The following is a 21409-nucleotide window of genomic DNA, read 5'->3' as shown; positions in this document are numbered from 1 at the left end:
TGAGGTGGCCCTTTTCCTAGATTATGAATTTGACGTTGTTGGTGTCTGTATTTTTGCAGGACTTTTGGAACATTAATTTAATTGATTCAGCACAAGGCAGTAACAGTAGAACTGCATCACTCTGCATGTCAGCGTCGCAGTAAGATGCATCAATCTCTTTTTAATATTATATATATATATTTTTGTTTGCCTTATGGCTGTTGAATTTCATCCATGTTTACTGAATTCACTCTCAGACTTAAATGGTAAATAATGGACATGGCTACTTTCATGTAGCTTACTACTCAACCGAGCTGCATGCATTTACTTTTATACAACTGGTGTCCTCATTCCTGTTTAAATGCTGTCTCCTGACAGACTACTATCAGAATATGTGCTCAATCACAATGAGTGTAACTCGAGCGTGGTGTGGGCCCGAGTGGCCCCTGTGCACGAGTCTCTCGTGGAGTCCGCCGAACTTCTCTTCAATGTGTCCGTGCCATGGCTGCCCGTGGAACTACCGTACAGAAGCAGATGTAAATATTGCTGATTATATACTCAATTTTATCATATTTTTATCATATATATTCACCTTCATATTATTTTCTAAGTAAACAGCACAGCCCAGGAGCTGATGGAGGCAGTTTTGGTGATTCTAGATCATTTTGCCACAGTCAGTGGACAATACCTGATGAAACTCTGCGATTCAGAGGAGTATCTCAGAAGGTAATTTCACCTGGCATATATTTTACATGCAGGTTGCCTGTAGTGGATCAGATGTTCTCGTTGTTGCTGAACAGGAATGGGCATACTCTCTGCTGTTGCTTAAGTACATTTAGATATTGATGTCGTTGTTTTGACTGGTCTGTTTTGCCTCGTCCAGTGATGAAATCTTGGGATTGTATGAACGCATCCAGGTGTATCAGAAGTTTGCTTCGGATGTTCCAGTGAGGATGGTGCTCAAGGACTCCATTGACAAAACACTGACACGAGATGTATGGCATTTAATTACAGGATCAGATGCTATGATACAGTTTCTCTTTTGAAGAAGGTCATTATGTTATCAATCGTATGTTTCTGTAGGAGGAAGATGACAGGCAGGTGTTTCATTTTAATCAAGTCCTCGCTTCTGCTTGTGCATTCAACACTATAAGGTTTGCTTTCTACTGTCTGGAAGCATCAGGCTGACAAAATGCCATTTGATATGTAATATGTCAATGTACAGCATTCTTATATTTGAATGCACATTCCCCATACACGTGTGGTGCATTTTATTTTTTAATTAAAGTATACTTTGGATGTTATAATTAGCTAAATGAAAATTGGCTGTGTATCAGCTATGATGTGGGGATTTAATGTAATCAGATCACTGCATTTTCTAACCCATGTTGAATTTTACGTTTATCACAATATATTAATAAACACACAATTTCAGGTGTCTTAATTGTGAATGTAAATGCATTTGAGAAAAAAAAAACATTATTGCCCTAATTGCATTTGTAAAGGAAAAATATCAATTTTAATTGGAATTTTGCACATTAATGCATTTAAATGCATTTGAACCGACAAATTCAAGTTACATTTTCAACTTTAATTTTGCTCAGAATGTTGCACGTGTGTATGTAGGAAATGTACAGAAATTCATTGAAACTTTATATTACATTTCAAATAGAATTTTGCCAGCGCTATGCCTTAATATTTCACATGATTTATTTGTGTACTTAAAGTTTTTGTTCTTGATTGTGTAGCCAACACTGAATCTCATTTGTTCTCTTAGGTCAAGTCTGCAGGAGAAACTGAGCAGCTACAGCCAGGAAGTAAACAAGCTCTTGAGAAGCTGGGTTTGTGTTTCACTGGAAAGAAAGAATTCCGCATGCATGTCTGAAATTCCTATATACATGTGAACCTATTGCATGTATTGTAGAGTTCATTCTGAATGATCTGCATGTCATTGCATGGCTTCATCAGTTGGTGCATGGTGTCAGTAAACTCAGTGACTGACTGAAAGGGTTTGTGTTTGATATGTCAGTGTTGTGACGGAGGGAAAGAGGTTGTGGAGAGCGTTCATGCCGTGTGTGAGCAGCTGTGTGGCGTCACTACAGTAGATCTGGAGGAGGCTGTCGGGCGGCTCCAGCGCTTCGCTCCAGTGACACTGGTACAGCCTGAACAACACGCTCCATCTGCTGTTAAATGTGTGTTTAATAAGTCATTTAATTGCATGAAATTATTAAATAGAATGTTTTTTTTCCCTAGACTCCAGCTGAAATGTGTGACTGTGAAACTGGTGAGTCTTTATAATAAAGTCAAGTCATTCATTCCACTCAGTGGAAACTCAAGACACATGCAGTCAAACCAAAATTTATTCAGACACCTTCAACACTTCTCACGTTAATGCAGTTTATTCGCTATAGTTTAGAAAATGGTAATAAAATATGAGAAGAGTTAAACTGTGTCAGAACAAATTCATCTTGATAATGTCAGATAACTTTGATAGAAAGGTATGTAATGAATTTGGTTGAATAGCTGTCAGATATTAAATTTAAGAACACAATTAGATAAAACCAGTTTAGCTCAACCAATCACCAAGCAATGCTTAATTTTGTTCAGTCTGTGGTGGAAAAAGATTGCATTAGCATGTTTACTTTATTTTGCTATCCTCACTTACATACATGAACTATAGTGTCCTGCACAGTGATTTGCATCCATTGTAAGTGTAAGTGTGTGTTTCAGCTGTAGTCATGCTCCATCACGCTCTGCTGAAGCTGCTCCACATTTTCTTCACAAACTTTGATTTGGACTTCAGAGGACAGGAGGAACATTCGAGTCCACCTGCAGCAGATGTCACGCTCCACAGCTGCATGCTGCAGGTCAGCCTGACGTGCCTCTACAGACTGCTGCCCGGCTGGATAAACAGGTACGACGAGATGTTTAACGCAACAGAGAAACCCAGTCCCCAGAACGTAGCTTTGACTGCAGAAACAGTCTGGTGACGGTCTGCCGCAGCTCTCAAATCTCCTTCATGCTTGCGTGCATTTCAAACAATCCTCTGTATCAGTTCTGAGAGAAATGATTATTAATGGGTGAACTGTAATAATGAGGAGTATGAGTCATGATGTGTGTGTGTGTGTGTTACAGTTATGATCACTTCAGCGTGAGCTGCTCGCTCACGTACTGCGGCAGGAATCTGACTGAACCTGTGCTGTCTGATAACATCAGCACTTCACTGCAACTCAGCTGCAAGATCCAGTGCAACCGGCTGTAAGAGCTACTTCATTTACAACTCCGTAGACTACTCACGACTATAAACGTGCATTCTTAAAGGCCACATCTGTTCTGTATGCTTGTAGTTCAAGCATGAACTGTGTGTATTTTAATGAGGGTATTCCATTCCTTGGGTTTGGGTTCAAAAGGAGCAAGTAAACAAGGTAATATATGACAGAGAGAGTTTTCATTAATGAATACCTTCACTAAATGATGCACTCTGGGTTTTTATGCGCTGGGAAACTCTTACAATGCAAGGATGTCACTGGTCAGAATGGTGCACAAGGTTGATATTATTCATCAGGATAAATACAATTCAAACTCAGTTCTGACATAGTCCAAGTATCTAGTGAACTCATTGTGCTGTACCTGTCTGTGAAACGGATTGAGTTCAACGTCAAATATATATATTTTTTCCCTGATGTTCTTGTGTGTTTCAGATTGGTGTTTCCTGTTCCAGTAAAGGAACTTCCATATGAATCGATGTTATCTTTTCATCTACTGGGCTCAAAACGGGCCAAAACCCCCGAGCTCCTGTGCTGGGCGGTCCTTCCTCTTTTTAACCACAGGTATGCCATTCACCTCATCAAACCAGTTTAAAGAGATGCTTTGATGTTTCGAAAAATGTTGGGAACCAATCAACATTAGACCAGTTTTATGGAAAAAAGACACTTTTTCTCAAATTATCTTCTTCTTTAGAAAATATTTAGTGCCAGTTTTACTAAACACGGCAAATTAGCGTGAGAGCGCAATTCCAAAAGAGCACTGATGGGCGTGGAAATTTCTGTGAGTGATTTACTGAGGAGCGTCTCGCTGCAGCCCACAAGTTCCAGGGGGTGTGGTTGGATCCAGATCTAACTCCTCCCACCTTACGTATACCTAAACCTACCCATCTCCACCCCCTGATCCCTAAACCCACCCCATCTCCACCCCCTGATCCCTAAACCTACCCATCTCCACCCCCTGATCCCTAAACCTACCCATCTCCACCCCCTGATCCCTAAACCCACCCCATCTCCACCCCCTGATCCCTAAACCCTACCCATCTCCACCCCCTGATCCCTAAACCTACCCATCTCCACCCCCTGATCCCTAAACCTACCCATCTCCACCCCCTGATCCCTAAACCTACCCATCTCCACCCCCTGATCCCTAAACCCACCCCATCTCCACCCCCTGATCCCTAAACCTACCCATCTCCACCCCCTGATCCCTAAACCTACCCATCTCCACCCCCTAGATGTGGATCCAACCACGCCCCCTGGATCTTGTGGGCTGCAGCGAGCCCTACCTGGATTTACTAACAACGCGCAAATTAAAGCATGCAGACGCAACATCTCATTTAGATATCAAACAACGCAATATACAAAATGCAGTGCAAATTAGCGTAGTCACGAATAAACAATAAATAAATAAATAAGCCACAGTAGCCTACGTCGAAAAGAACCGGAGACCCAAAAATGAAGGTCTGCAACAGTGTTGATAGAGCTGGTATTGTGTGACTCCTAGTTGAGGCTTCCAAGCCGTCTTTTATTTCCTAAAGCAAATAAAAGAAATAACATGGCTTGGCAAACGATATGTTCGGATAATGTGTTGTTCTGACATGGGCGTTAAATAACGGCGCAAATGCCAGTAATTTGACGAGTGCAAACGTTAGTAAATCTAACTGATTTAAAATAAATTTAAAGAAAATGATTATACTTAAAACTCATTGCAGTCAGTTCGGACCTATAGCACAGACTACAGGACTACAGTACCATCTTATCCAAGTGCAGTATTGATTTTCAGCATGACAACTTAAACATCACGCGAACAAATCAGTTAGTTGAGAGCACCACATCACGCTTACTCAGCCTGAAAACACAACCAGGAGAATACCAGAAAACCTTGGACACAAAGTTCACAGTGAACGAGGATGGCAGCATTTGCTACTGTGGAACTCAGCTCACAAAAAGCCAGCGACCTGCTAGAAGAGGTGAGGGCACAGACAAAGACACCCTTGGTGCAGAGATTCAGAAGATTATTGACAACACAGTCAAGTACATGGACAGCAGATTTAAAAAACTGTGTGAAAAGCCTCTCTCTTGTTTCAGGGTTTTTGACCCTTCCACTCTCCCCTGCCCCAGAGAAGAGCTGGCAAATTATGGGGATGAAGAGGTGGATTATCTTGTCACACATTTGGCCAGTTTGCTAGATGAGGAAGAGAAGGAGAAAATTCCACAAGAATGGATGGATCTAAAAATGTGGCTTGCAGAACACCGGGGTAGCAAGGTAGACTGCTTGTACAGAGATCTCCTCTCTGAGAATCCAGAACACCTCTCTCAGATCTTGTTGCTGGTGAAATTAATGCTGACACTTAGTCCATCGACAGCCATCTGAGAGAAGATTTTTTTAGCATGAACCGAGTGAAGACAACACATCGTACCTCTCTACAGCCTGAAACACTGAATAACTGCATGCAACTCTCCATTAATGGGGAATCAGTTGAATCTTTTTGCCCTGACAAGGCAATTAGTTTCTGGATGTTTTCTAGAAAAGGTTCAAGACACCTGGAACATAGAACCCCGACAAGAACAAAGAGCAGAGAAGTGGAGACGGATGCACAGGAGGAGAAAGCTGATGAAGGAGATGCTGTGATATTTTCTCATCGGTGACTTCAGTTGAAATTTCATATTCAGAATCTGACCCAGACTGATTCATGTTCTGTTGTTCTTACAAGTTCATAGACATTTCTCTTCAGTTAGAACCAAATATTTGAGTTGATGATTGTAATTTGACTATTTTATACGATTGTTGTAATTTGTGTTTTAAAAATGTTTTTGATTGTTTTGTTTCCTTCACAATATTTTACATTAAAAATAATCTCTCTTTTATTCGGGCTACTTAAATTTATTTCGGGTTACCAAAAACTGAAGAGTGCCTGCCCAAAGGGCTACCAGGGATTTTGACATTTTGTGAGCCCTGTTTAGTAAAACATGACGGCACTAATTTAACGCCAAAAGACAGTTTGTGCTAGTGCAAGCTGTTAGTAAAACTGGCCCTTAGTCTTCAAACTCTTCAATACTGCCAGAACTGCCAATAGTTTATTTACGCTGATGCCCAACGCTTTTAATGCAGCATGAGCACGTTCTTGCGTTGCATTATAAATTGTGTTTTTCTGGAATGCAAGAGTCTGCCTACATTCACAGTTTTAGACCTTCATATACAGTGAATATGCTTCGATCAGTGTTTCTTTGATGCTGTGATTGATTGATGGATGCTGTGCTGTTGCAGGTCTCTAGTTCGTGGCACAGTTCTGCTCAGTATGTCCACACAGGTTCCACCTGACTGTCCTCCATCACCGGCGCTGAGTGACATCCATCGGCAGCCCACTGGAGTCATTCTACAGGTGACACATGCATGCTTGTACACTCTCTGGAAACAACATTATTATTCAAAATGTGCAATTTATATATTTTCTTCCTAATAGAGACGCATGTGCAGACGTGTTGGGCGATATGCTCGACTGTCATATCGTCAGCCGGTGAGATCGCGATACATGATATTATCGTGCTAATTTATTTAATTATCTATTTACTTAGTTTCACTGCAGGAAAGTGAACCAACTCCATCGTAAGACTAAAAGCAGCCTAATGTTTTTAATTTGACTGAATTAGTATTTAATGAATTTGTATTTATTTGTTTTTAAATGACTAATTATAATGTTTGCATTTCCTCAGTTATTTAAAAAGCAGCTAAAGAAAACGAGCAAAGAATATTTATATTATCAAAGAAGATCACAACTGACCTCAGTCTAGCACGAGTTTATGCAGTTTAAAAAATACTCCCGTTATAATCAGTGAAACTATCTTTACCATATCATGAATAAATCTCTTATACTTATTTCACATGTACATATGCACTTTGTTGTTTATGATGAGAGAATTCACGAGAGAGCTGAATTCAGCGATGACTTATCTGAACGCCTCTGATTAGCCGTTGCGCGATAAAGTCAATGGAATTGTGTGTGATTTGGTTATGAATGAATGAACGAATGATGCATTTATATAGCGCTTTGTGTATAGCTGTACACCCAAAGTGCTTTACAATCATATAGTGGGTCTCTCCTCAACCACTTGGATGATGTGACGGCAGCCACAGCACAACGGCACCAGTGCGCTCACCACACACCAGATACAGGTGGAGAGGAGAGAGAGATAGAGCCAATCAAGTGTATGGGGATTATTAGGAGGCCATGATAGACAAGGGCCAGTGGAGGGAATTTGGCCAGGACACCGGAGTTACACCCCTACTCTTTATGAGAAGTGCCATAGGATTTTTAATGACCACAGAGTCAGGACCTCGGTTTAACGTCTCATCCGAAAGACGGTTATAACACGCAACACTGTAAAAATGCGGAAAAATATATTTGATGGAACAAATAAGCCCTAATATTAATTAGATAGTATTATAATAATGATAATCGTCTTGCTATCGTCAAAGGCAGGGGTTTTCAAACTTTTTTTGTCAGCCGAACCCCTTTGACATATTATTTACTTAAAGTACCCCCTGATATTTTAAGTAAATATTTCAATAATTTAATGGCACATTTGCATGTTTAACTTTAAAAACATTTATTTTTATCAGTTTTAAATTTCAGTAATATTTATATAACTATTGTTAGTATTACACTCAGAAAATTATATATTTACAATTACATTTTTTCCAAAATTATTTTTTAAATACAGGGTTTTCCAAAAAGATATATATTTTTTAATACATTTAAGATTTAACATTTACATGACAATTGTATAAACCTGTAACATTTATTTGCAAAAACATTTGCATTTATTTAAAAAAAAGTATTATTAATTCGCTAATGATATACACTCGTAGGCATACCCTGTACCAACTCACGAACCACTTTGGGAAACCCTGGTCAAAGGCATCAGCCAAAGGCGGAATCTCTGACTGTCGTCAATACAAGACACTATTGTCTATCGGCACAACCCTAATGTGCAGGACACATTCCACCACATTTCTTTCTTTGACATTTCTTGAGCGCTTTTGTGAGTGCTAAAGTATGAAGTTAATCTTAAAGCATTAATTCATAAATGAAACTGATTTTTCTCCGCAGATTGATTTCCCGGAGTCTGAGCAGTGGCGATACGAGCGAGCGGCGGCTCGGCCCGAATCAGTCCTGGAGTCAGCGCTGTGTGAAGAGCTGCAGAAGAGAATAACAGAAGTGTGTCAGAAACACTGCCTGTCGCTGTCAGTACAAGATAAGACACTCATGAGCAGTACAGATATTGTGGATGATGTGGACATTAATGTCAGTTCTTCTGTTTAAACGTTCTACAGCATGACTGACAATGAGAAGGCCTTCCTGTGGAGCAAGCGGCACATCTGCAGCCAGAGGAACTCGCGCCTGCACTTGGTTTTGGGCAGCGCACCGCAGTGGAGACCGCAGAACCTGCCGGAAATATACTCCATCCTGGAGCGCTGGAGCCCCGTGAGCGCCGAGGAGGCCCTGTTCCTCCTGAGTGATGAGTACATATATAACCCATCAGTTTTTCTGTGCGGTGTAATGTTTACTTGGACGTGGACCAGACGTGATTTGTTTTTCAGATCGCTTCACTGTGGTTTCTCTGGAGTGAGTGGATGGTTTCAGCGGCTCTAGGGTTAAAGTGTTTGAAATCAGTCCTCAAAGATAGTTTTTTTTTTTTAGCAGATTTAGCAGTGATTTTCTTGGGTTTTAGTGGATGCTGCTCGGATCAGATCAAACACAGAGAGTGAATAAACTACTGCAAACAGCTTTTGCTGCACTTCTGCTGTGACCTAGAGAGTAAGTTGTATATGTGTATTACAGTGAAGCGGATGTGTTTGTCTGTCAGGTTTCATGACCAGCATGTGCGGTCAGTGGCAGTGCAGTGTTTGCAGCAGATGTGTGACAGTGAGCTGGAGGAGTTTCTGCCGCAGCTGGTGCAGGTGAGAGACACACGCTGCATGTCTTCTGAGCATTATAATGCTGAATAACTGAACATACTCGTTTGTGTCTGATGTGTGATCTTTCCTCCAGGCTCTGAAGATGGAGTGGGACATCGATGGGCCGTTGATGAAGCTTCTGCTCTCAAGATCTTTGCACTGCATCCGTATCGCTCAGCAGCTGTACTGGTGTGGAGCCATGCATCACATTAGCAGTGGTTTTTCCCTGTTTTTAATTGTATTGAATTAAGTTATTATAATGGACTGGAAATGTAAACCATTATAGAAACATAAGGGTCATTCCGTGTCAACTCAACCAGAGGTCCCCGGCTCACATTTTTGATTTTGCTAATATTTTTCTGGAGAAAGACAGACATGTATAGTAATGAAAGATGAAATATTAAATGTCCTGGATGAATATTGACTGAGTAACCCACTATTTTGTAGAGGGGGGTCAAATTAGCCAAATTACAGGGGGGTAAAAATGACTTCAGAAAGATGGCAGCATCATAATGTTATTTTTACACAGAGATTGGTAGGTCTGTTAGTAAAATCTGTTGACTTTAGCAGTCTTTGTTGCTTTATGTGCCAATGGTGACCATTCAAAAATGGGGTAAAAGCACTCTACTCTTTGGAAAAAGAATATTAGTTGGCACCCAGACAGGTATGTTCATGTCTGTCGTTTTGACTGAAGGAAATTATATACATCTCTAGTTTCAACATTAGTTGTTCTTCAGACATTCCTCTTTAAAAGAAAAGAAGTATCATATTTTTGCAAAGTGGCCTACATTTGGTTTTTGACCACTGAAAATGCATGCAATTTAACAATTTTCTCCTGGAGCCATAATGAAATTCCAATATCTCTGGAACAAAACCATATAGGGCCTTAAAAAATGAAGTGCCAAAAGCAAAGTTTGTTAAGACTCTATATCGAAAAGGGCATTAAGATATCTTTAATACTACTTGAATTACAGGCATGCAAACTTTGGAGAAAAAACTTGAAAAGTGCTCTTTCCCTATTTTTGAATGGTCACCATTGGCACATAAAGCAACAAAGACTGCTAAAGTCAACAGGTTTTACTAACAGACCTACCAATCTCTGTGTAAAAATAACATTATGATGCTGCCATCTTTCTGAAGTCATTTTTACCCCCCTGTAATTTGGCCAATTTGACCCCCCTCTACAAAATAGTGGGTTACTCAGTCAATATTCATCCATGACATTTAATATTTTGGCTTTCATTACTATACATTTCTGTCTTTCTTCTGTATTTTCCATCAGCAAAATGAAAAATTTGAGCCAGGGAAGTTTTTGAAATTTGGTTGATTTGACAGGGAATGACCCATGAGGAACGAATGCATCGTGTGGATTGTGATCTGGATGTGTGTTGGCTGCATGGACTCATGGGTGTGTGTGTGTGTGTGTGTGTAGGTTACTCATGGACTCTCTGGACGACTGGCTCTATAAGAGTTGGATGAATAAGGTTCTGTCGGCGCTGAAGCACTGCTGCGGTCGCGCTCTGAGACACGAGCTTCAGCGCCAGAGCAGATTGGTGGATCTTCTCACTCAAGTGGCGGAGAAAATCCGTGCAGCTGACAAAACCAAGAGAAAGGTCTCATAACATATCAGGCAACAAACCCAACACAGAGAGCCTTAACTTAAGAAGATCCTTTTTAGCTTTGTTTCTGAAATGAAATAGTTAAAAATGATGTTTTTGTGTAGGATGTGTTCAGCCAAGAGAGAGAGAAGCTTGTGAGCTTTTTTGCTGATGGACAGTCCTGCAGGCTTCCGTTAGATCCAGCGGTTGTGGTCAAAGGGGTGAATATTGAGGTAAATTCAATAAATGCATTTGTGAGATTTACTGTGCATGAGCGATTAGTAATAAACACAGGGTTATGACTTCATCTGAACTGTTTTGGCAGATAAGAATTGAGACGTATGGTCCAGTATACCACAGTAGCACCACGTGCATATTCGGTCTCTTACTGAAGTTTATTAAAAAATAATCCTTAATTATTTGCAGTCCTTTATAAATGAAATTTCCATCTTGTTTGGTCAGTAAAATATGACAATGTTAGTATTTTAACTGAACATCTGTGCTCCGTGCTCTTTCATTCTTACAGGTGCTGTTTCAGGGCTTTGGTTTGTCTTTTATTCTGTTTTTTGCAATAAAAAGAAAATCTTGTGATCTGATTTCATGATCAGTATTACAATTATCATTAGATCATTGTACTACAATCTCACATCTCTCTCCCAACTTTTTTTCACATCTATTTACTCCTTTTGTCTAAATTCTTTAACGCCTGCCGCTGGAAACCAGTGCAAGAGTATGCTGAATGTCGTGATCTAAATGATCAACTATAGCACTAAGATCTGGTAGAAATAGCAGTGAAAAGCAGGTCATTTGTAATTTAAATGAGGGCAGTCTCTTGATATGATCTAGATTCTTAATAGATACCATTTTTCTGTGAGGAGCATAACTGAACAGAAACCAATTTTTCTAATATTTTGGACACGACTGGGATCTGACCGTAGCATACTCTCCAAAATCATGCTATAACCAATCAGAACATTTAAAATGAGCCCATTTTTGACACATTTGAGTATTTATATTTGAATAACGTAGTAAGACCCTGATATTAAAAGGCCAAATTCAGTATACACCTTATTGATGTTGCATACTTTGCACAGGTAAGCAGATGAGCCCAGAATATAAACGCAGCGCTCAGTTTCACATGAACTGTTTTCCCTTAGAAAACCTTTATAATGATCATTTAGCACATTGCCCTCATATTCCAGCTTGCCTATATAAAATATGCATCATCAATAAGGTGTGTACTTAATATTTTTAAGTGTTTCTCACATTAAATGTTGTAATTTCCCACTGTTTTTAATGATTGAAATATTGCGGTGAGTGCTTTATATGGATTGCAAATGGCCAAAACTTGCGTTTTGTTCACATATCTCTGTTTTATTCTTTTGAGGGGTGATCTAAATAGTTGTGGATTGGAACAGACAGAAATTGATAGGCTTGTGCTGCAGTTCTATTGATGTTTTGCCCTCGTCGTCGAGCCGGTTGCGTGACTGAAAACCATGAATAGTTGTTACTGAACTACAGGATGGTTTCGTAGCTGAGCATTTTTTCATGATGCATCACTGGTGTCACTTTCAAGAACTTGAGTTTCTGGTTATATCCATCACTGCTAGTGATATAAATGTTTGCTTATGGATGCATGAAAATCTCAAGAAAACTATGTATGTCTCTCAGTCTTTTAAGGTCTTTAATTCAAACGCAGCTCCTATGGAAGTGTCCTTCATCACCGCTGACCCGCTGGGCCAGAACTACAGCCTCATCTGCAAAGTATGAAGATCCTTCACGAGTTACGTTGTCAGTGCTGGTTGAATTCATCTTAAATTCATCTTGCTGTTGTGTTTTGGCTCAGACCGGAGATAACCTGCGGCAGGACATGCTGGTGCTGCAGATCGTGCACGTTCTGGACCGCATGTGGAGACTGGAGGGACTGGACATGAGGATGGTCACCTACAGATGCATTTCCACCGGACGAGATCAAGGTCAGTCAGACGATCAAATGATAGTGGGTTTCTGCTGTTATAATCATACTTATAAATTGCAATCATTTACTCATCATATTGCATCAGTATTTAAGTTTTTTAAATTTAGTTGCTGCTCAATCATATCATTTCCTGAACAACAACAACTGTAAACCTGACTGAATCTCTCTCACAGACACACTGGGTCTCTTTGGCTAGTTTGCTGCAGATTCACACACAATCCAGTTATTATATTGTGATTCATTGCGGTGTATTGAATGATGACGTGTATGTGTGTGATATCATGAGATGGCAACACTTTGCTATCAGGAGAGGCGAGGCCGGCTGGTGTTTTTCTGTTTTGAAATCTTGAAGACACATTTGCTAGGCCTTAATTTTTTGAGATACCCCAGATGAAGGGAGCTCAAAATGTTCTTGTAGAGATCTGCCTTCAGACTTCAGTTCCAGCCACACTCCAGAGAGCACGTGTTTTCCTGAAGATCTTCGTTTGCCGCTTCACATGTGTGTTTGATTAGGGTTGGAGCTGGACTTTGAACACCTCTGTTCAAATAGTAGATAAGTTGGACTAACAAGGGCGTTTTGAGTCATGAGTATGTTTGTTTATAGAACAATGACCTTATCAATGCCAATGTTTGACCCCATTAAATAAGACAGTCTCTGAAACAGTATTTAAAATGACGATCAAGCCTTTCTGTGTGGATTTTGCATGTTTTCCCTCACAATCCAATGACATGCTCTGTTTTTGCTACAAGAATGGAATTGATTTTTGGAATTGAATTCATTGGTGCCAAAACCTGACTTTGGAGTCAGAGTCACAAAAGCACTAATAATATCCTCTAACAATAGTTTTTAGCAGATAAAAGCAGTCAAAAGAATAAAATGACAGCAATGTTTTTACTGAAGTTAATGCATACAGATCATTTTAAGATAAGAAAGTAAAAGCTGGTGTGATGAATGGTTGGGTTCAGGTTTAGTGGAAGTGGTGCGTGACGCCGTGACGCTGGCAAAGATTCATCAGGAGTGGGGTCTGTCTGGAGCGCTGAGGGAAGACACCCTAGAGAAATGGTTCCATATGAGGAACAAGACCAGAGAGGACTACGAGAAGGTAATGCATATATACAGTGCATGTCTTCTTCGCTGATGTCTGCTCTTGGCCTCAGTGTGCGGTGCGTTTGTTTCTCATCTGACCTTCAGGCCGTAATGAACTTCCTTCACTCCTGCGCCGGCTGGTGTGTCGCCACATTCATTCTGGGCATCTGCGACCGCCACAACGACAACATCATGATCAAACACAGCGGCCACATGTTCCACATCGACTTCGGCAAGATCATGGGCAATGCACAGAAGTTCGGTAGCATCAAGAGGCAAGTGATTTGATTTCTTGTCACTTTGGGTGATGAAAAAGTAGGGCTGGGTGAGAAATCGATAATGATAATTATCTCTATATAAATTTACTCTGGACAATGATGTGACAAGCTCGATAAATGTTCGATATGTTTATGCGGCAGAAGCGGAACGAAACAGCGCTGTCTTTTAAAGCGCGCCACACGGAGTGTTTATCGGGTCAGAGTTCAAGCGGCAGCGCATTGGTTGCGAGCTTCACTAGAGCAGCTGCGTTACTCGCTGATGAATCTTGTGACGCGACACTAAACAGCCCTGTGAGATCCAGCGTGAAGCGCTTGAATTCAGCAAAGAACACAAATGACTCTGATTTACAGTGTTTTTCAGCTGCTTCCACACAGAATCTTTCCTTGTCACACAGTTTCTGAAAGCTGTCACTCAAACAGCAGAAGCACACACCAAATCTACAAAACCAGACACTAATTCTCAGCCTTTGACTCAGTTTTCAGTTTCGCAAAACACAACACAAGTCTCTATGAAACACACAAATCTAACAGGAATTAATATTGTCAAAGGTGTTTGCTTTTCAGATGTGTTTGTGATATTTTGAATGCAGTGCTTTGTTTTGCAAGAAATGTGAGGCATTTTGTGTGCACTTCTTGAATGTGTGTAAAGTTTTGAAAATGAAAGCAGCTGAAAATAACTGAAAACTAGTTTAAAGCCAGATGAAACCGCTTTGACAAACAGCAGAAACACTGCGCAACGATAGTCAGAAGGCTTTTTAATCTACAAATCGCCATCGTTTACCATGGATTTACTGTAATAACAGTAACTGCACCATGGTATTGTGACAGAATTGTGGGTATTTGTATAGAATTTTATTATTATTAATATAGACATGAATTAAATGCATTAAAGGACTAATGGAATATAATTACATTACTTTTGTGATTTAAGCATGTGTGCATTTATAATAAATGTTTTTAGACTACTGTTTTTCATACAAATACCTAAAAAATATATATAGTTATATTTTTATCATGGTATTGAGGTGTGCTATATGTGTGTTTTTAACTGTGTTTATCATGATTTAAATGTATGCTACTATGGAAGACCAATGATAAATAAATAAATACTCAGAATAATGAAATTTCACCATATAAAAATGAGGTTGCTACAATTTTTACAGATGTTACCGATTTTGATAATGGACAAAAATGTACATCTGCATCCTAATTCAAGCTAAACTACCAAATGAATATTTCTAAGAGACAAAAAAGTAATATTAATATTATCAGGCAACACAAACCTGTTTCTTGATTTGAAACAATATCACATGCAGAAACAAAGACATACATTTTTCTATTAAAATATTTATTGTAAGGAAAATTAATGGTCTGGTTTCTTTCACTTTGGAGCAAAAATATGGCTTTAAACTTGAAATAAATAAAGATTTGACATTTTTCGTGATAATTATCTATTGCGACTTATATGAAAAAAAAAATGTTCCTTATAACTTTTTTGGCCATAAACCCCAGCCCTGTGAAAAAGAATCCCTTGTAAACGAAACGTCCCCTTTGTGAACGGACAGAGACCGGACGCCGTTCATCTTCTCTCCAGAGATGCAGTGCTTCATCACGGGCGGCGGGGAGAATCCGCAGCGCCTCCATCGGTTCGTGGAGCTGTGTTGTGATGCATACAACCGTCTGCGCAGACGCTCCGCTCTGGTGCTCGGTTTGCTGCAGCTGGTGAGGATCTGTTTGTTTTACTTGGTTTGGTAATTATTAAATGATCCGTTTTCTCTCGTGTGTTTTCTGTATCGATGCACATGTCTGCTTGTAGATGCTGGCGGCCGGTATGCCTGAACTGAAGGACATCCAGGATCTAAAATACGTTCACAACAAACTGAGGCCTCACGACTCTGAGCTGGAAGCCACTTCATATTTTACTAAGTAAACATCACTCATGTGACCAACGAATGGTTAATCTATCATGTTATGTTATGGTCTGTGTGTCTTATTTTTGAATATGTTGTTTATTTGTCTCTAATGTCTGTTCAATCCTCTTATAAAATGCATTTTAAAAAAGTTTGATATCTATGTTTGTAGGGCTTTAATTATGAATATAGCATAAGGAGAGTTTGTTGTAGGTGGATTTTCCATGTTTTATTTTAAATATCTCCTCTCATTACAGTTTCAGTAGATCTTTATGCATCTGTAAGACTCATTCTGCAGTGAATAGATCATGTCCTCTTCTTACATGGCACTTTTACATGGCACAACAAACGAGATATTCTGCTGGCCACAATGACCTTTGCAATAAGAGAGATTACAGTTTTAGAAATAAGCATGGTTTCTCACATCTATGAGTGTTTACAGAGGTTCTGCTCATGGCGAAGTAGTAGATTTGTGTTTTCTGTTTCAGAAAAATTAAGGAGAGCATGGAGAGTTTCCCAGTCAAGATAAACTTCCTCATCCACAATATGGTGCAGCTTTCCTCCGTCAAGCATTCAGAAGCGCAGGCTAACAGCCAGAGCCCCTCCAACGCTAACATACAGGAGGCCGTGATCCAGAAATATACAGTGAACGGCAAAGATGTGGTGAGTTTCCTTCACAAAAACTGGTAACGAGACCTCAGGAAAATCTTTGAGAAGAAGAGTGAAGTTGTGAAGATGTTCTGCAACTATTAGTATGTGCCTAAAAATAATCTTGTATACTTCCAGACTACTTTTTATGCACTTCATCAGAGATAAAATGTATACTTAACTTATACTGGCAAGTATACAGAAAAATACAAGTTTGGCCTATGTTTGTACTACTCAATGCTATTTTTTCACACCAATTGTCTTCTTTGAGGTAAAACACCAACATATGTTTTACATACTATCTGATAAACAGTTTAATCTAGAGGAACTAGTCATCTTTTGGATGAAATGGCTCAAGATCTTTCATTGTACCGAATGTAGTGCTGCCAAACGATTAATCGCGACAGAAAAGAATAACAACTCGTTTAACTAAAAAGTGGGCCAGTTTATTCTCAAGCAGTATTGAAACACATTTACAATATTGTGCATTGATATTAGTACTCTACATAAAGTATACATGGAAAATATATTTGAACTTTACTTAAAATGAATTTGAAGAAAATCATAAATGTTGGTAAAATCCTACATCTCAGCAGTGCATTTCTAATGTCCTCTGTGTCAGACGTACGAGCTGAAGGTGACGATCGAGGACGGATACCTCATCGTTCAGAAGAGCTTTGCTCAGTTTGAGATGCTCCATAAGCTGCTGCAGAAGCACTTCATCGAGTCCACGCTCCCAAAGTAAGAGCTCACACTTCATTACTCCTCAGCCAAGGAGGGCCGGACTGATCTGGTCTCTGTCCTGTTCTAGGTTCCCCAGCTGGTTTAACATGTCCTTTACAGTGAGCAGGAAGATGTCTTTGCTGAACAAGTATCTGAAGGAGCTGTTCGAAGGGCCCTGCAAAGGGGTGAGTGAGTGCTGCTTCCCAATACTTTACATGACGATACACAACATTTCAAAAAAATGAATGAAAACCATCTCAAAACGAACTGGACAGAAGCAGACGTTTCGTCCTTATAAAGATTTAAAAAGACTCCAGCATCGATAACGATTCACACCCGAGACCTTGTAACACTAACGAGTCACATGACACCGGGGAGAGAAAATGGCTAATTGGGCCCAGTTTGGCTATTTTCACTTAGGGGTGTACTCACTTTTGTGGCCAGAGGTTTAGACATTAATGGCTGTGTGTTGAGTTATTTTGAGGGGACAGTAAATTTACTCTGTTATACAAGCTGTACACTCACTACTTTACATTGTAGCAAAGTGTCATTTCTTCAGTGTTGTCACATGAAAAGATATAATAAAATATTTACAAAAATGTGAGGGGCGTACTCACTTCTGTGAGATACTGTATATATAATCATTCAAATGAGAAAACACATACTTGTTCAGTCACGGCTGCTCCATTTGTTTGTAATCACAGAAATGCCCAAAGGCACGTCACAATAGGAAAACACTGATAAACCCATATGTTTGCGTCAACTTCATTAGAAAGATGGAGAATTTATTAATTTCCCACAAAATAATACAGCTAAAGTGAGGATGTTTGGGCGCTGTCCTGTTTTCATTATACTGTTATCACTTCAGCTAAATTGTGTGAGGTGCAAGAGCATGTCAGGAGAGGTAGAATAATAATGACCTATTAATTACTCATTTGAATCAGTACATTATAATGAAAACAATACCTTAAAAAGTGAAAAGAAGCAGGTTTTTGCAATCACCCATTTAAACCGGTAAAGTCAAATGCAGAGAAAACCCAGCCGATTTGATCAGAGATTGTGGAGAGAGCAGTGACATCGTCGGTAAATTATTTTCATTGTGTGTTTGGCTTAAAAGCAAGAATGTTTTGTAATGGATGCACAAGGTTTAGTGATTCTGAATGGATCCGGCCAGGTTTAGTGCTGTGCTCCTGTTTGCTATCGCAGCTTTACTTGTGCTTATTTGTACTGAAAACAGTTATTAATTGATTGAGGCACTATACATACATTATGAATTATGAAAATCAATAAGTAATTTATTATAAAAATAAATGTAAATAAATAAGGGGCTGGGGGAGGGTTGTGGATGAGTACCGGCACTTCTTTTTGTTCCACTTTAAGCACCGTTTATATTTCATCATGTCGTTGACAGAACGAATATGTCTGTAGCCTGTTTCTGGACGGACCAAACGCTGCTGTCAAGTCAGGTAAAGACTCTAAACCCAACCACATATTCTTTTCCTGCACGATGATTGATGACGCATCAGAAGTATTTGACGTTTCACTGCTGGGCTTCTTTGTTTGCAGAGGACTCTTAATGGCCATAATAATAATAAAGTTATTGGATATATATATATATATATGTCGTTGCATGGCTTTGATTTGCTTCAGGAATTCATTCACATTTTATTTCCAAACTGGCTTGTTCCCAAACCTGCAATATTTTTAACATTTCTTCTTAAAATGAACATATGAACATACTGTAAACAGTCGCCAGATACAGCACATCTTCAGTCCTGCATGAATTAAAGACTCGTTGTTTTGTGTCAGGATGTCTGAAAATGTTTTGTTTTTCGTTTGTTTCAGAAACGGATGTTCATCTCCGACCGCAGATTCAGCTCTACCTGTCTTATAAAGACTATAAGCTATCGGTGATGATAAAGCATTTGAAAAATATTGTGAGTCAGTTTTTTTCCAAGATATTATTGTTCTTGATTTGATATCAGGGAACACTATACTTAAAGCCTTCATAATGCATTATAAAATTATTTTAATGCATTAATTATGCTTTGTAATGCACCTATGATGCATTGTATGATCTCATGAATAACTGTAAACACAGTTAGAATACATTATAATAATTATCTATTATTGTTAAACCTTTAATAGATAATGCATTAAAGCACATGAGAAATAAACCTTTAAATATTACAATGCATTTTAACTTTGGTTACAATCATTTATGAAAAGACATAATTCATTATAACGTACATTATGAATACCTTTATAATGCATTATGCATAAAGGCTTTAAGTAAAGTGTTACCGAAAATCTTTTTTTCCCCTTAAAATTGTACTTTTTCATTAGGAAAAAACGCTGGGGTTTTTAAAAAAAATGTTTTATTGATAGATGATATTAATTGGGGTTGTTTGGCTTACAAAATTAAATGTTCTGCTTAGGAGGACAGCATAGGAACGGTTACATTTGTTCACTTTAACTAATTTTTGCAGTTGCATGAGTGTAAACCCCTATTCTGAAGTAGAACTGTGTGCTGTCTATCAGAGGTTGTCTAACGGCTCGTGTCCGGACGCCTATGTTGTCACACGACTAAGACCCGACCCACAGGACAAGAGCAAGAGAAAGACCAAAGTGGTCCGCAGCAATGACAATCCCACATTCAATGAGCTGGTAAGGGAAAAGCCATTTCTGTTCCACGTCACACCGGCTGCTACTGACGTGTGCGTCACATCCGTGCCTCATTCTTCTCTCAGACCTGTTGCTTTCTCTTCAGATCGAGTACAGGAATGTGCCCAACCTCCACGGCCATGTGCTGGAGGTGACGGTGAAGAGCAAGAAGACTTTTGTAGCGGCTACAAACGTGGTTCTGGGAGACAGAGTTCTGGACCAGGAGAAGTGGTTTCCTCTGGGCTTCTCTGCTGTGTAAAGATCAGCGTCGCTGAAGCGTTTGAGAGAACATGACAGCTGTTTCACAGAACCATCAGCTATGTGCTTCTGATGGACATTATGTATTCGGGAGGACAAATGTTGATCCGTATTAACAGAACGTTCTTTAATGAAGAACAGTTAAGATGCCAGCCCAAGGTTGTTTTTGTTCACGGTCACTTCACTTCTTGCCAGTGATTTTAGTCTTGCTCATCAGAGGCATGAAGACACATTGAAGCTGTATTTGAAACTACTCGCGTGATTCACTGTATTGTTCTCTGTAGAGCTGCTTGGATGCACTTCGTTATATTTGAAACGACTGATGTCTGAAACTGAGCTGGTTTTACTACAACGCTGCTTTGAAGCTAGTTTAATTGTATGAAGTGCTATATTAGTGAAACGTGGAAAAAAAATAATATATAGGGCTGTACGTTAACTTTTTTTGCACATAGCACTGGTGGAATGTTTTGTAGCACAGGCCAAACAGTTGCAGCACCAGTTGTGGCGATATGGCAAAAATATCATATCACAACTGTTTTCAGGAATATCACAATTGTATCACGATTCTTTGTCATGTCGGTTTTACTATTTTGCAAGTTGCCTGGGCATTACAGCCAATCTAATTCCCCTATTATAAAGAAAAAAGAAAGCCTTTCAAGGTAACAAAATATCAAATAAAGGAATGGCAGACATTTAGGCCAAAGTGGGCGAAGATAAAAATCTGTCATTTTATCTTTGTTGAGAAAATAAGAATAAAAGATACACATTACAAATACACATAATATATAAATAAAACACTTTATTTTTCAGGTACAGTATTTAGCAGTAACATTCAAGAAATTGAATTAAACAAATATTAAAATAAAACTATATACACTATAAACATCTATCTCTCTCTATATATATATATATATAAAATGTCTTAAAATTCCATTGAGCAGTTCCTGAAGTAAGATGTAACCATCAGTTTGAAGGTTTTTGGGACTTGGCCTTTGACCTACAGATAAAGAGGAATTAATAAGACATTGTATAACATATTTCATGTTTATATATATATATAT

At 39.1% G+C, this 21409-nt stretch overlaps 1 protein-coding gene across 2 annotated transcripts in view; it reads left to right on the top strand.

The window, feature by feature from the left end:
- Positions 1–21229, top strand: part of pik3c2g (phosphatidylinositol-4-phosphate 3-kinase catalytic subunit type 2 gamma) — a 23077-nt gene extending 1848 nt beyond the window's left edge. Inside the window, exons 2-32 of one of the 2 annotated variants that reach the window (XM_079447048.1) lie at positions 60–139; positions 358–515; positions 591–705; positions 863–974; positions 1063–1133; positions 1757–1820; positions 2009–2134; positions 2233–2263; positions 2710–2893; positions 3115–3237; positions 3681–3809; positions 6514–6628; positions 8357–8490; positions 8581–8769; positions 9114–9207; positions 9299–9393; positions 10637–10817; positions 10928–11035; positions 12474–12566; positions 12649–12778; positions 13747–13883; positions 13973–14142; positions 15711–15867; positions 15962–16071; positions 16544–16718; positions 17326–17444; positions 17515–17611; positions 18838–18892; positions 19272–19363; positions 19968–20093; positions 20197–21229. In XM_079447048.1, coding sequence (XP_079303174.1) covers positions 60–139; positions 358–515; positions 591–705; positions 863–974; positions 1063–1133; positions 1757–1820; positions 2009–2134; positions 2233–2263; positions 2710–2893; positions 3115–3237; positions 3681–3809; positions 6514–6628; positions 8357–8490; positions 8581–8769; positions 9114–9207; positions 9299–9393; positions 10637–10817; positions 10928–11035; positions 12474–12566; positions 12649–12778; positions 13747–13883; positions 13973–14142; positions 15711–15867; positions 15962–16071; positions 16544–16718; positions 17326–17444; positions 17515–17611; positions 18838–18892; positions 19272–19363; positions 19968–20093; positions 20197–20349 — 3723 coding nt within the window. In that variant the 3' untranslated portion in view covers positions 20350–21229. The remainder of the gene's footprint in view (positions 1–59; positions 140–357; positions 516–590; positions 706–862; positions 975–1062; positions 1134–1756; positions 1821–2008; positions 2135–2232; positions 2264–2709; positions 2894–3114; positions 3238–3680; positions 3810–6513; positions 6629–8356; positions 8491–8580; positions 8770–9113; positions 9208–9298; positions 9394–10636; positions 10818–10927; positions 11036–12473; positions 12567–12648; positions 12779–13746; positions 13884–13972; positions 14143–15710; positions 15868–15961; positions 16072–16543; positions 16719–17325; positions 17445–17514; positions 17612–18837; positions 18893–19271; positions 19364–19967; positions 20094–20196) is intronic. The other variant, XM_079447049.1, reaches the window with a different exon arrangement.
- The last annotated feature ends 180 nt before the right edge of the window (positions 21230–21409 follow it).

Source organism: Barbus barbus, assembly GCF_936440315.1.
Source record: "Barbus barbus genome assembly, chromosome: 22".
Taxonomy (NCBI): Eukaryota; Metazoa; Chordata; class Actinopteri; order Cypriniformes; family Cyprinidae; genus Barbus; species Barbus barbus.
Note: the sequence above shows the minus strand (reverse complement) of the source record. Positions and strands in the feature narration are given on the sequence as shown.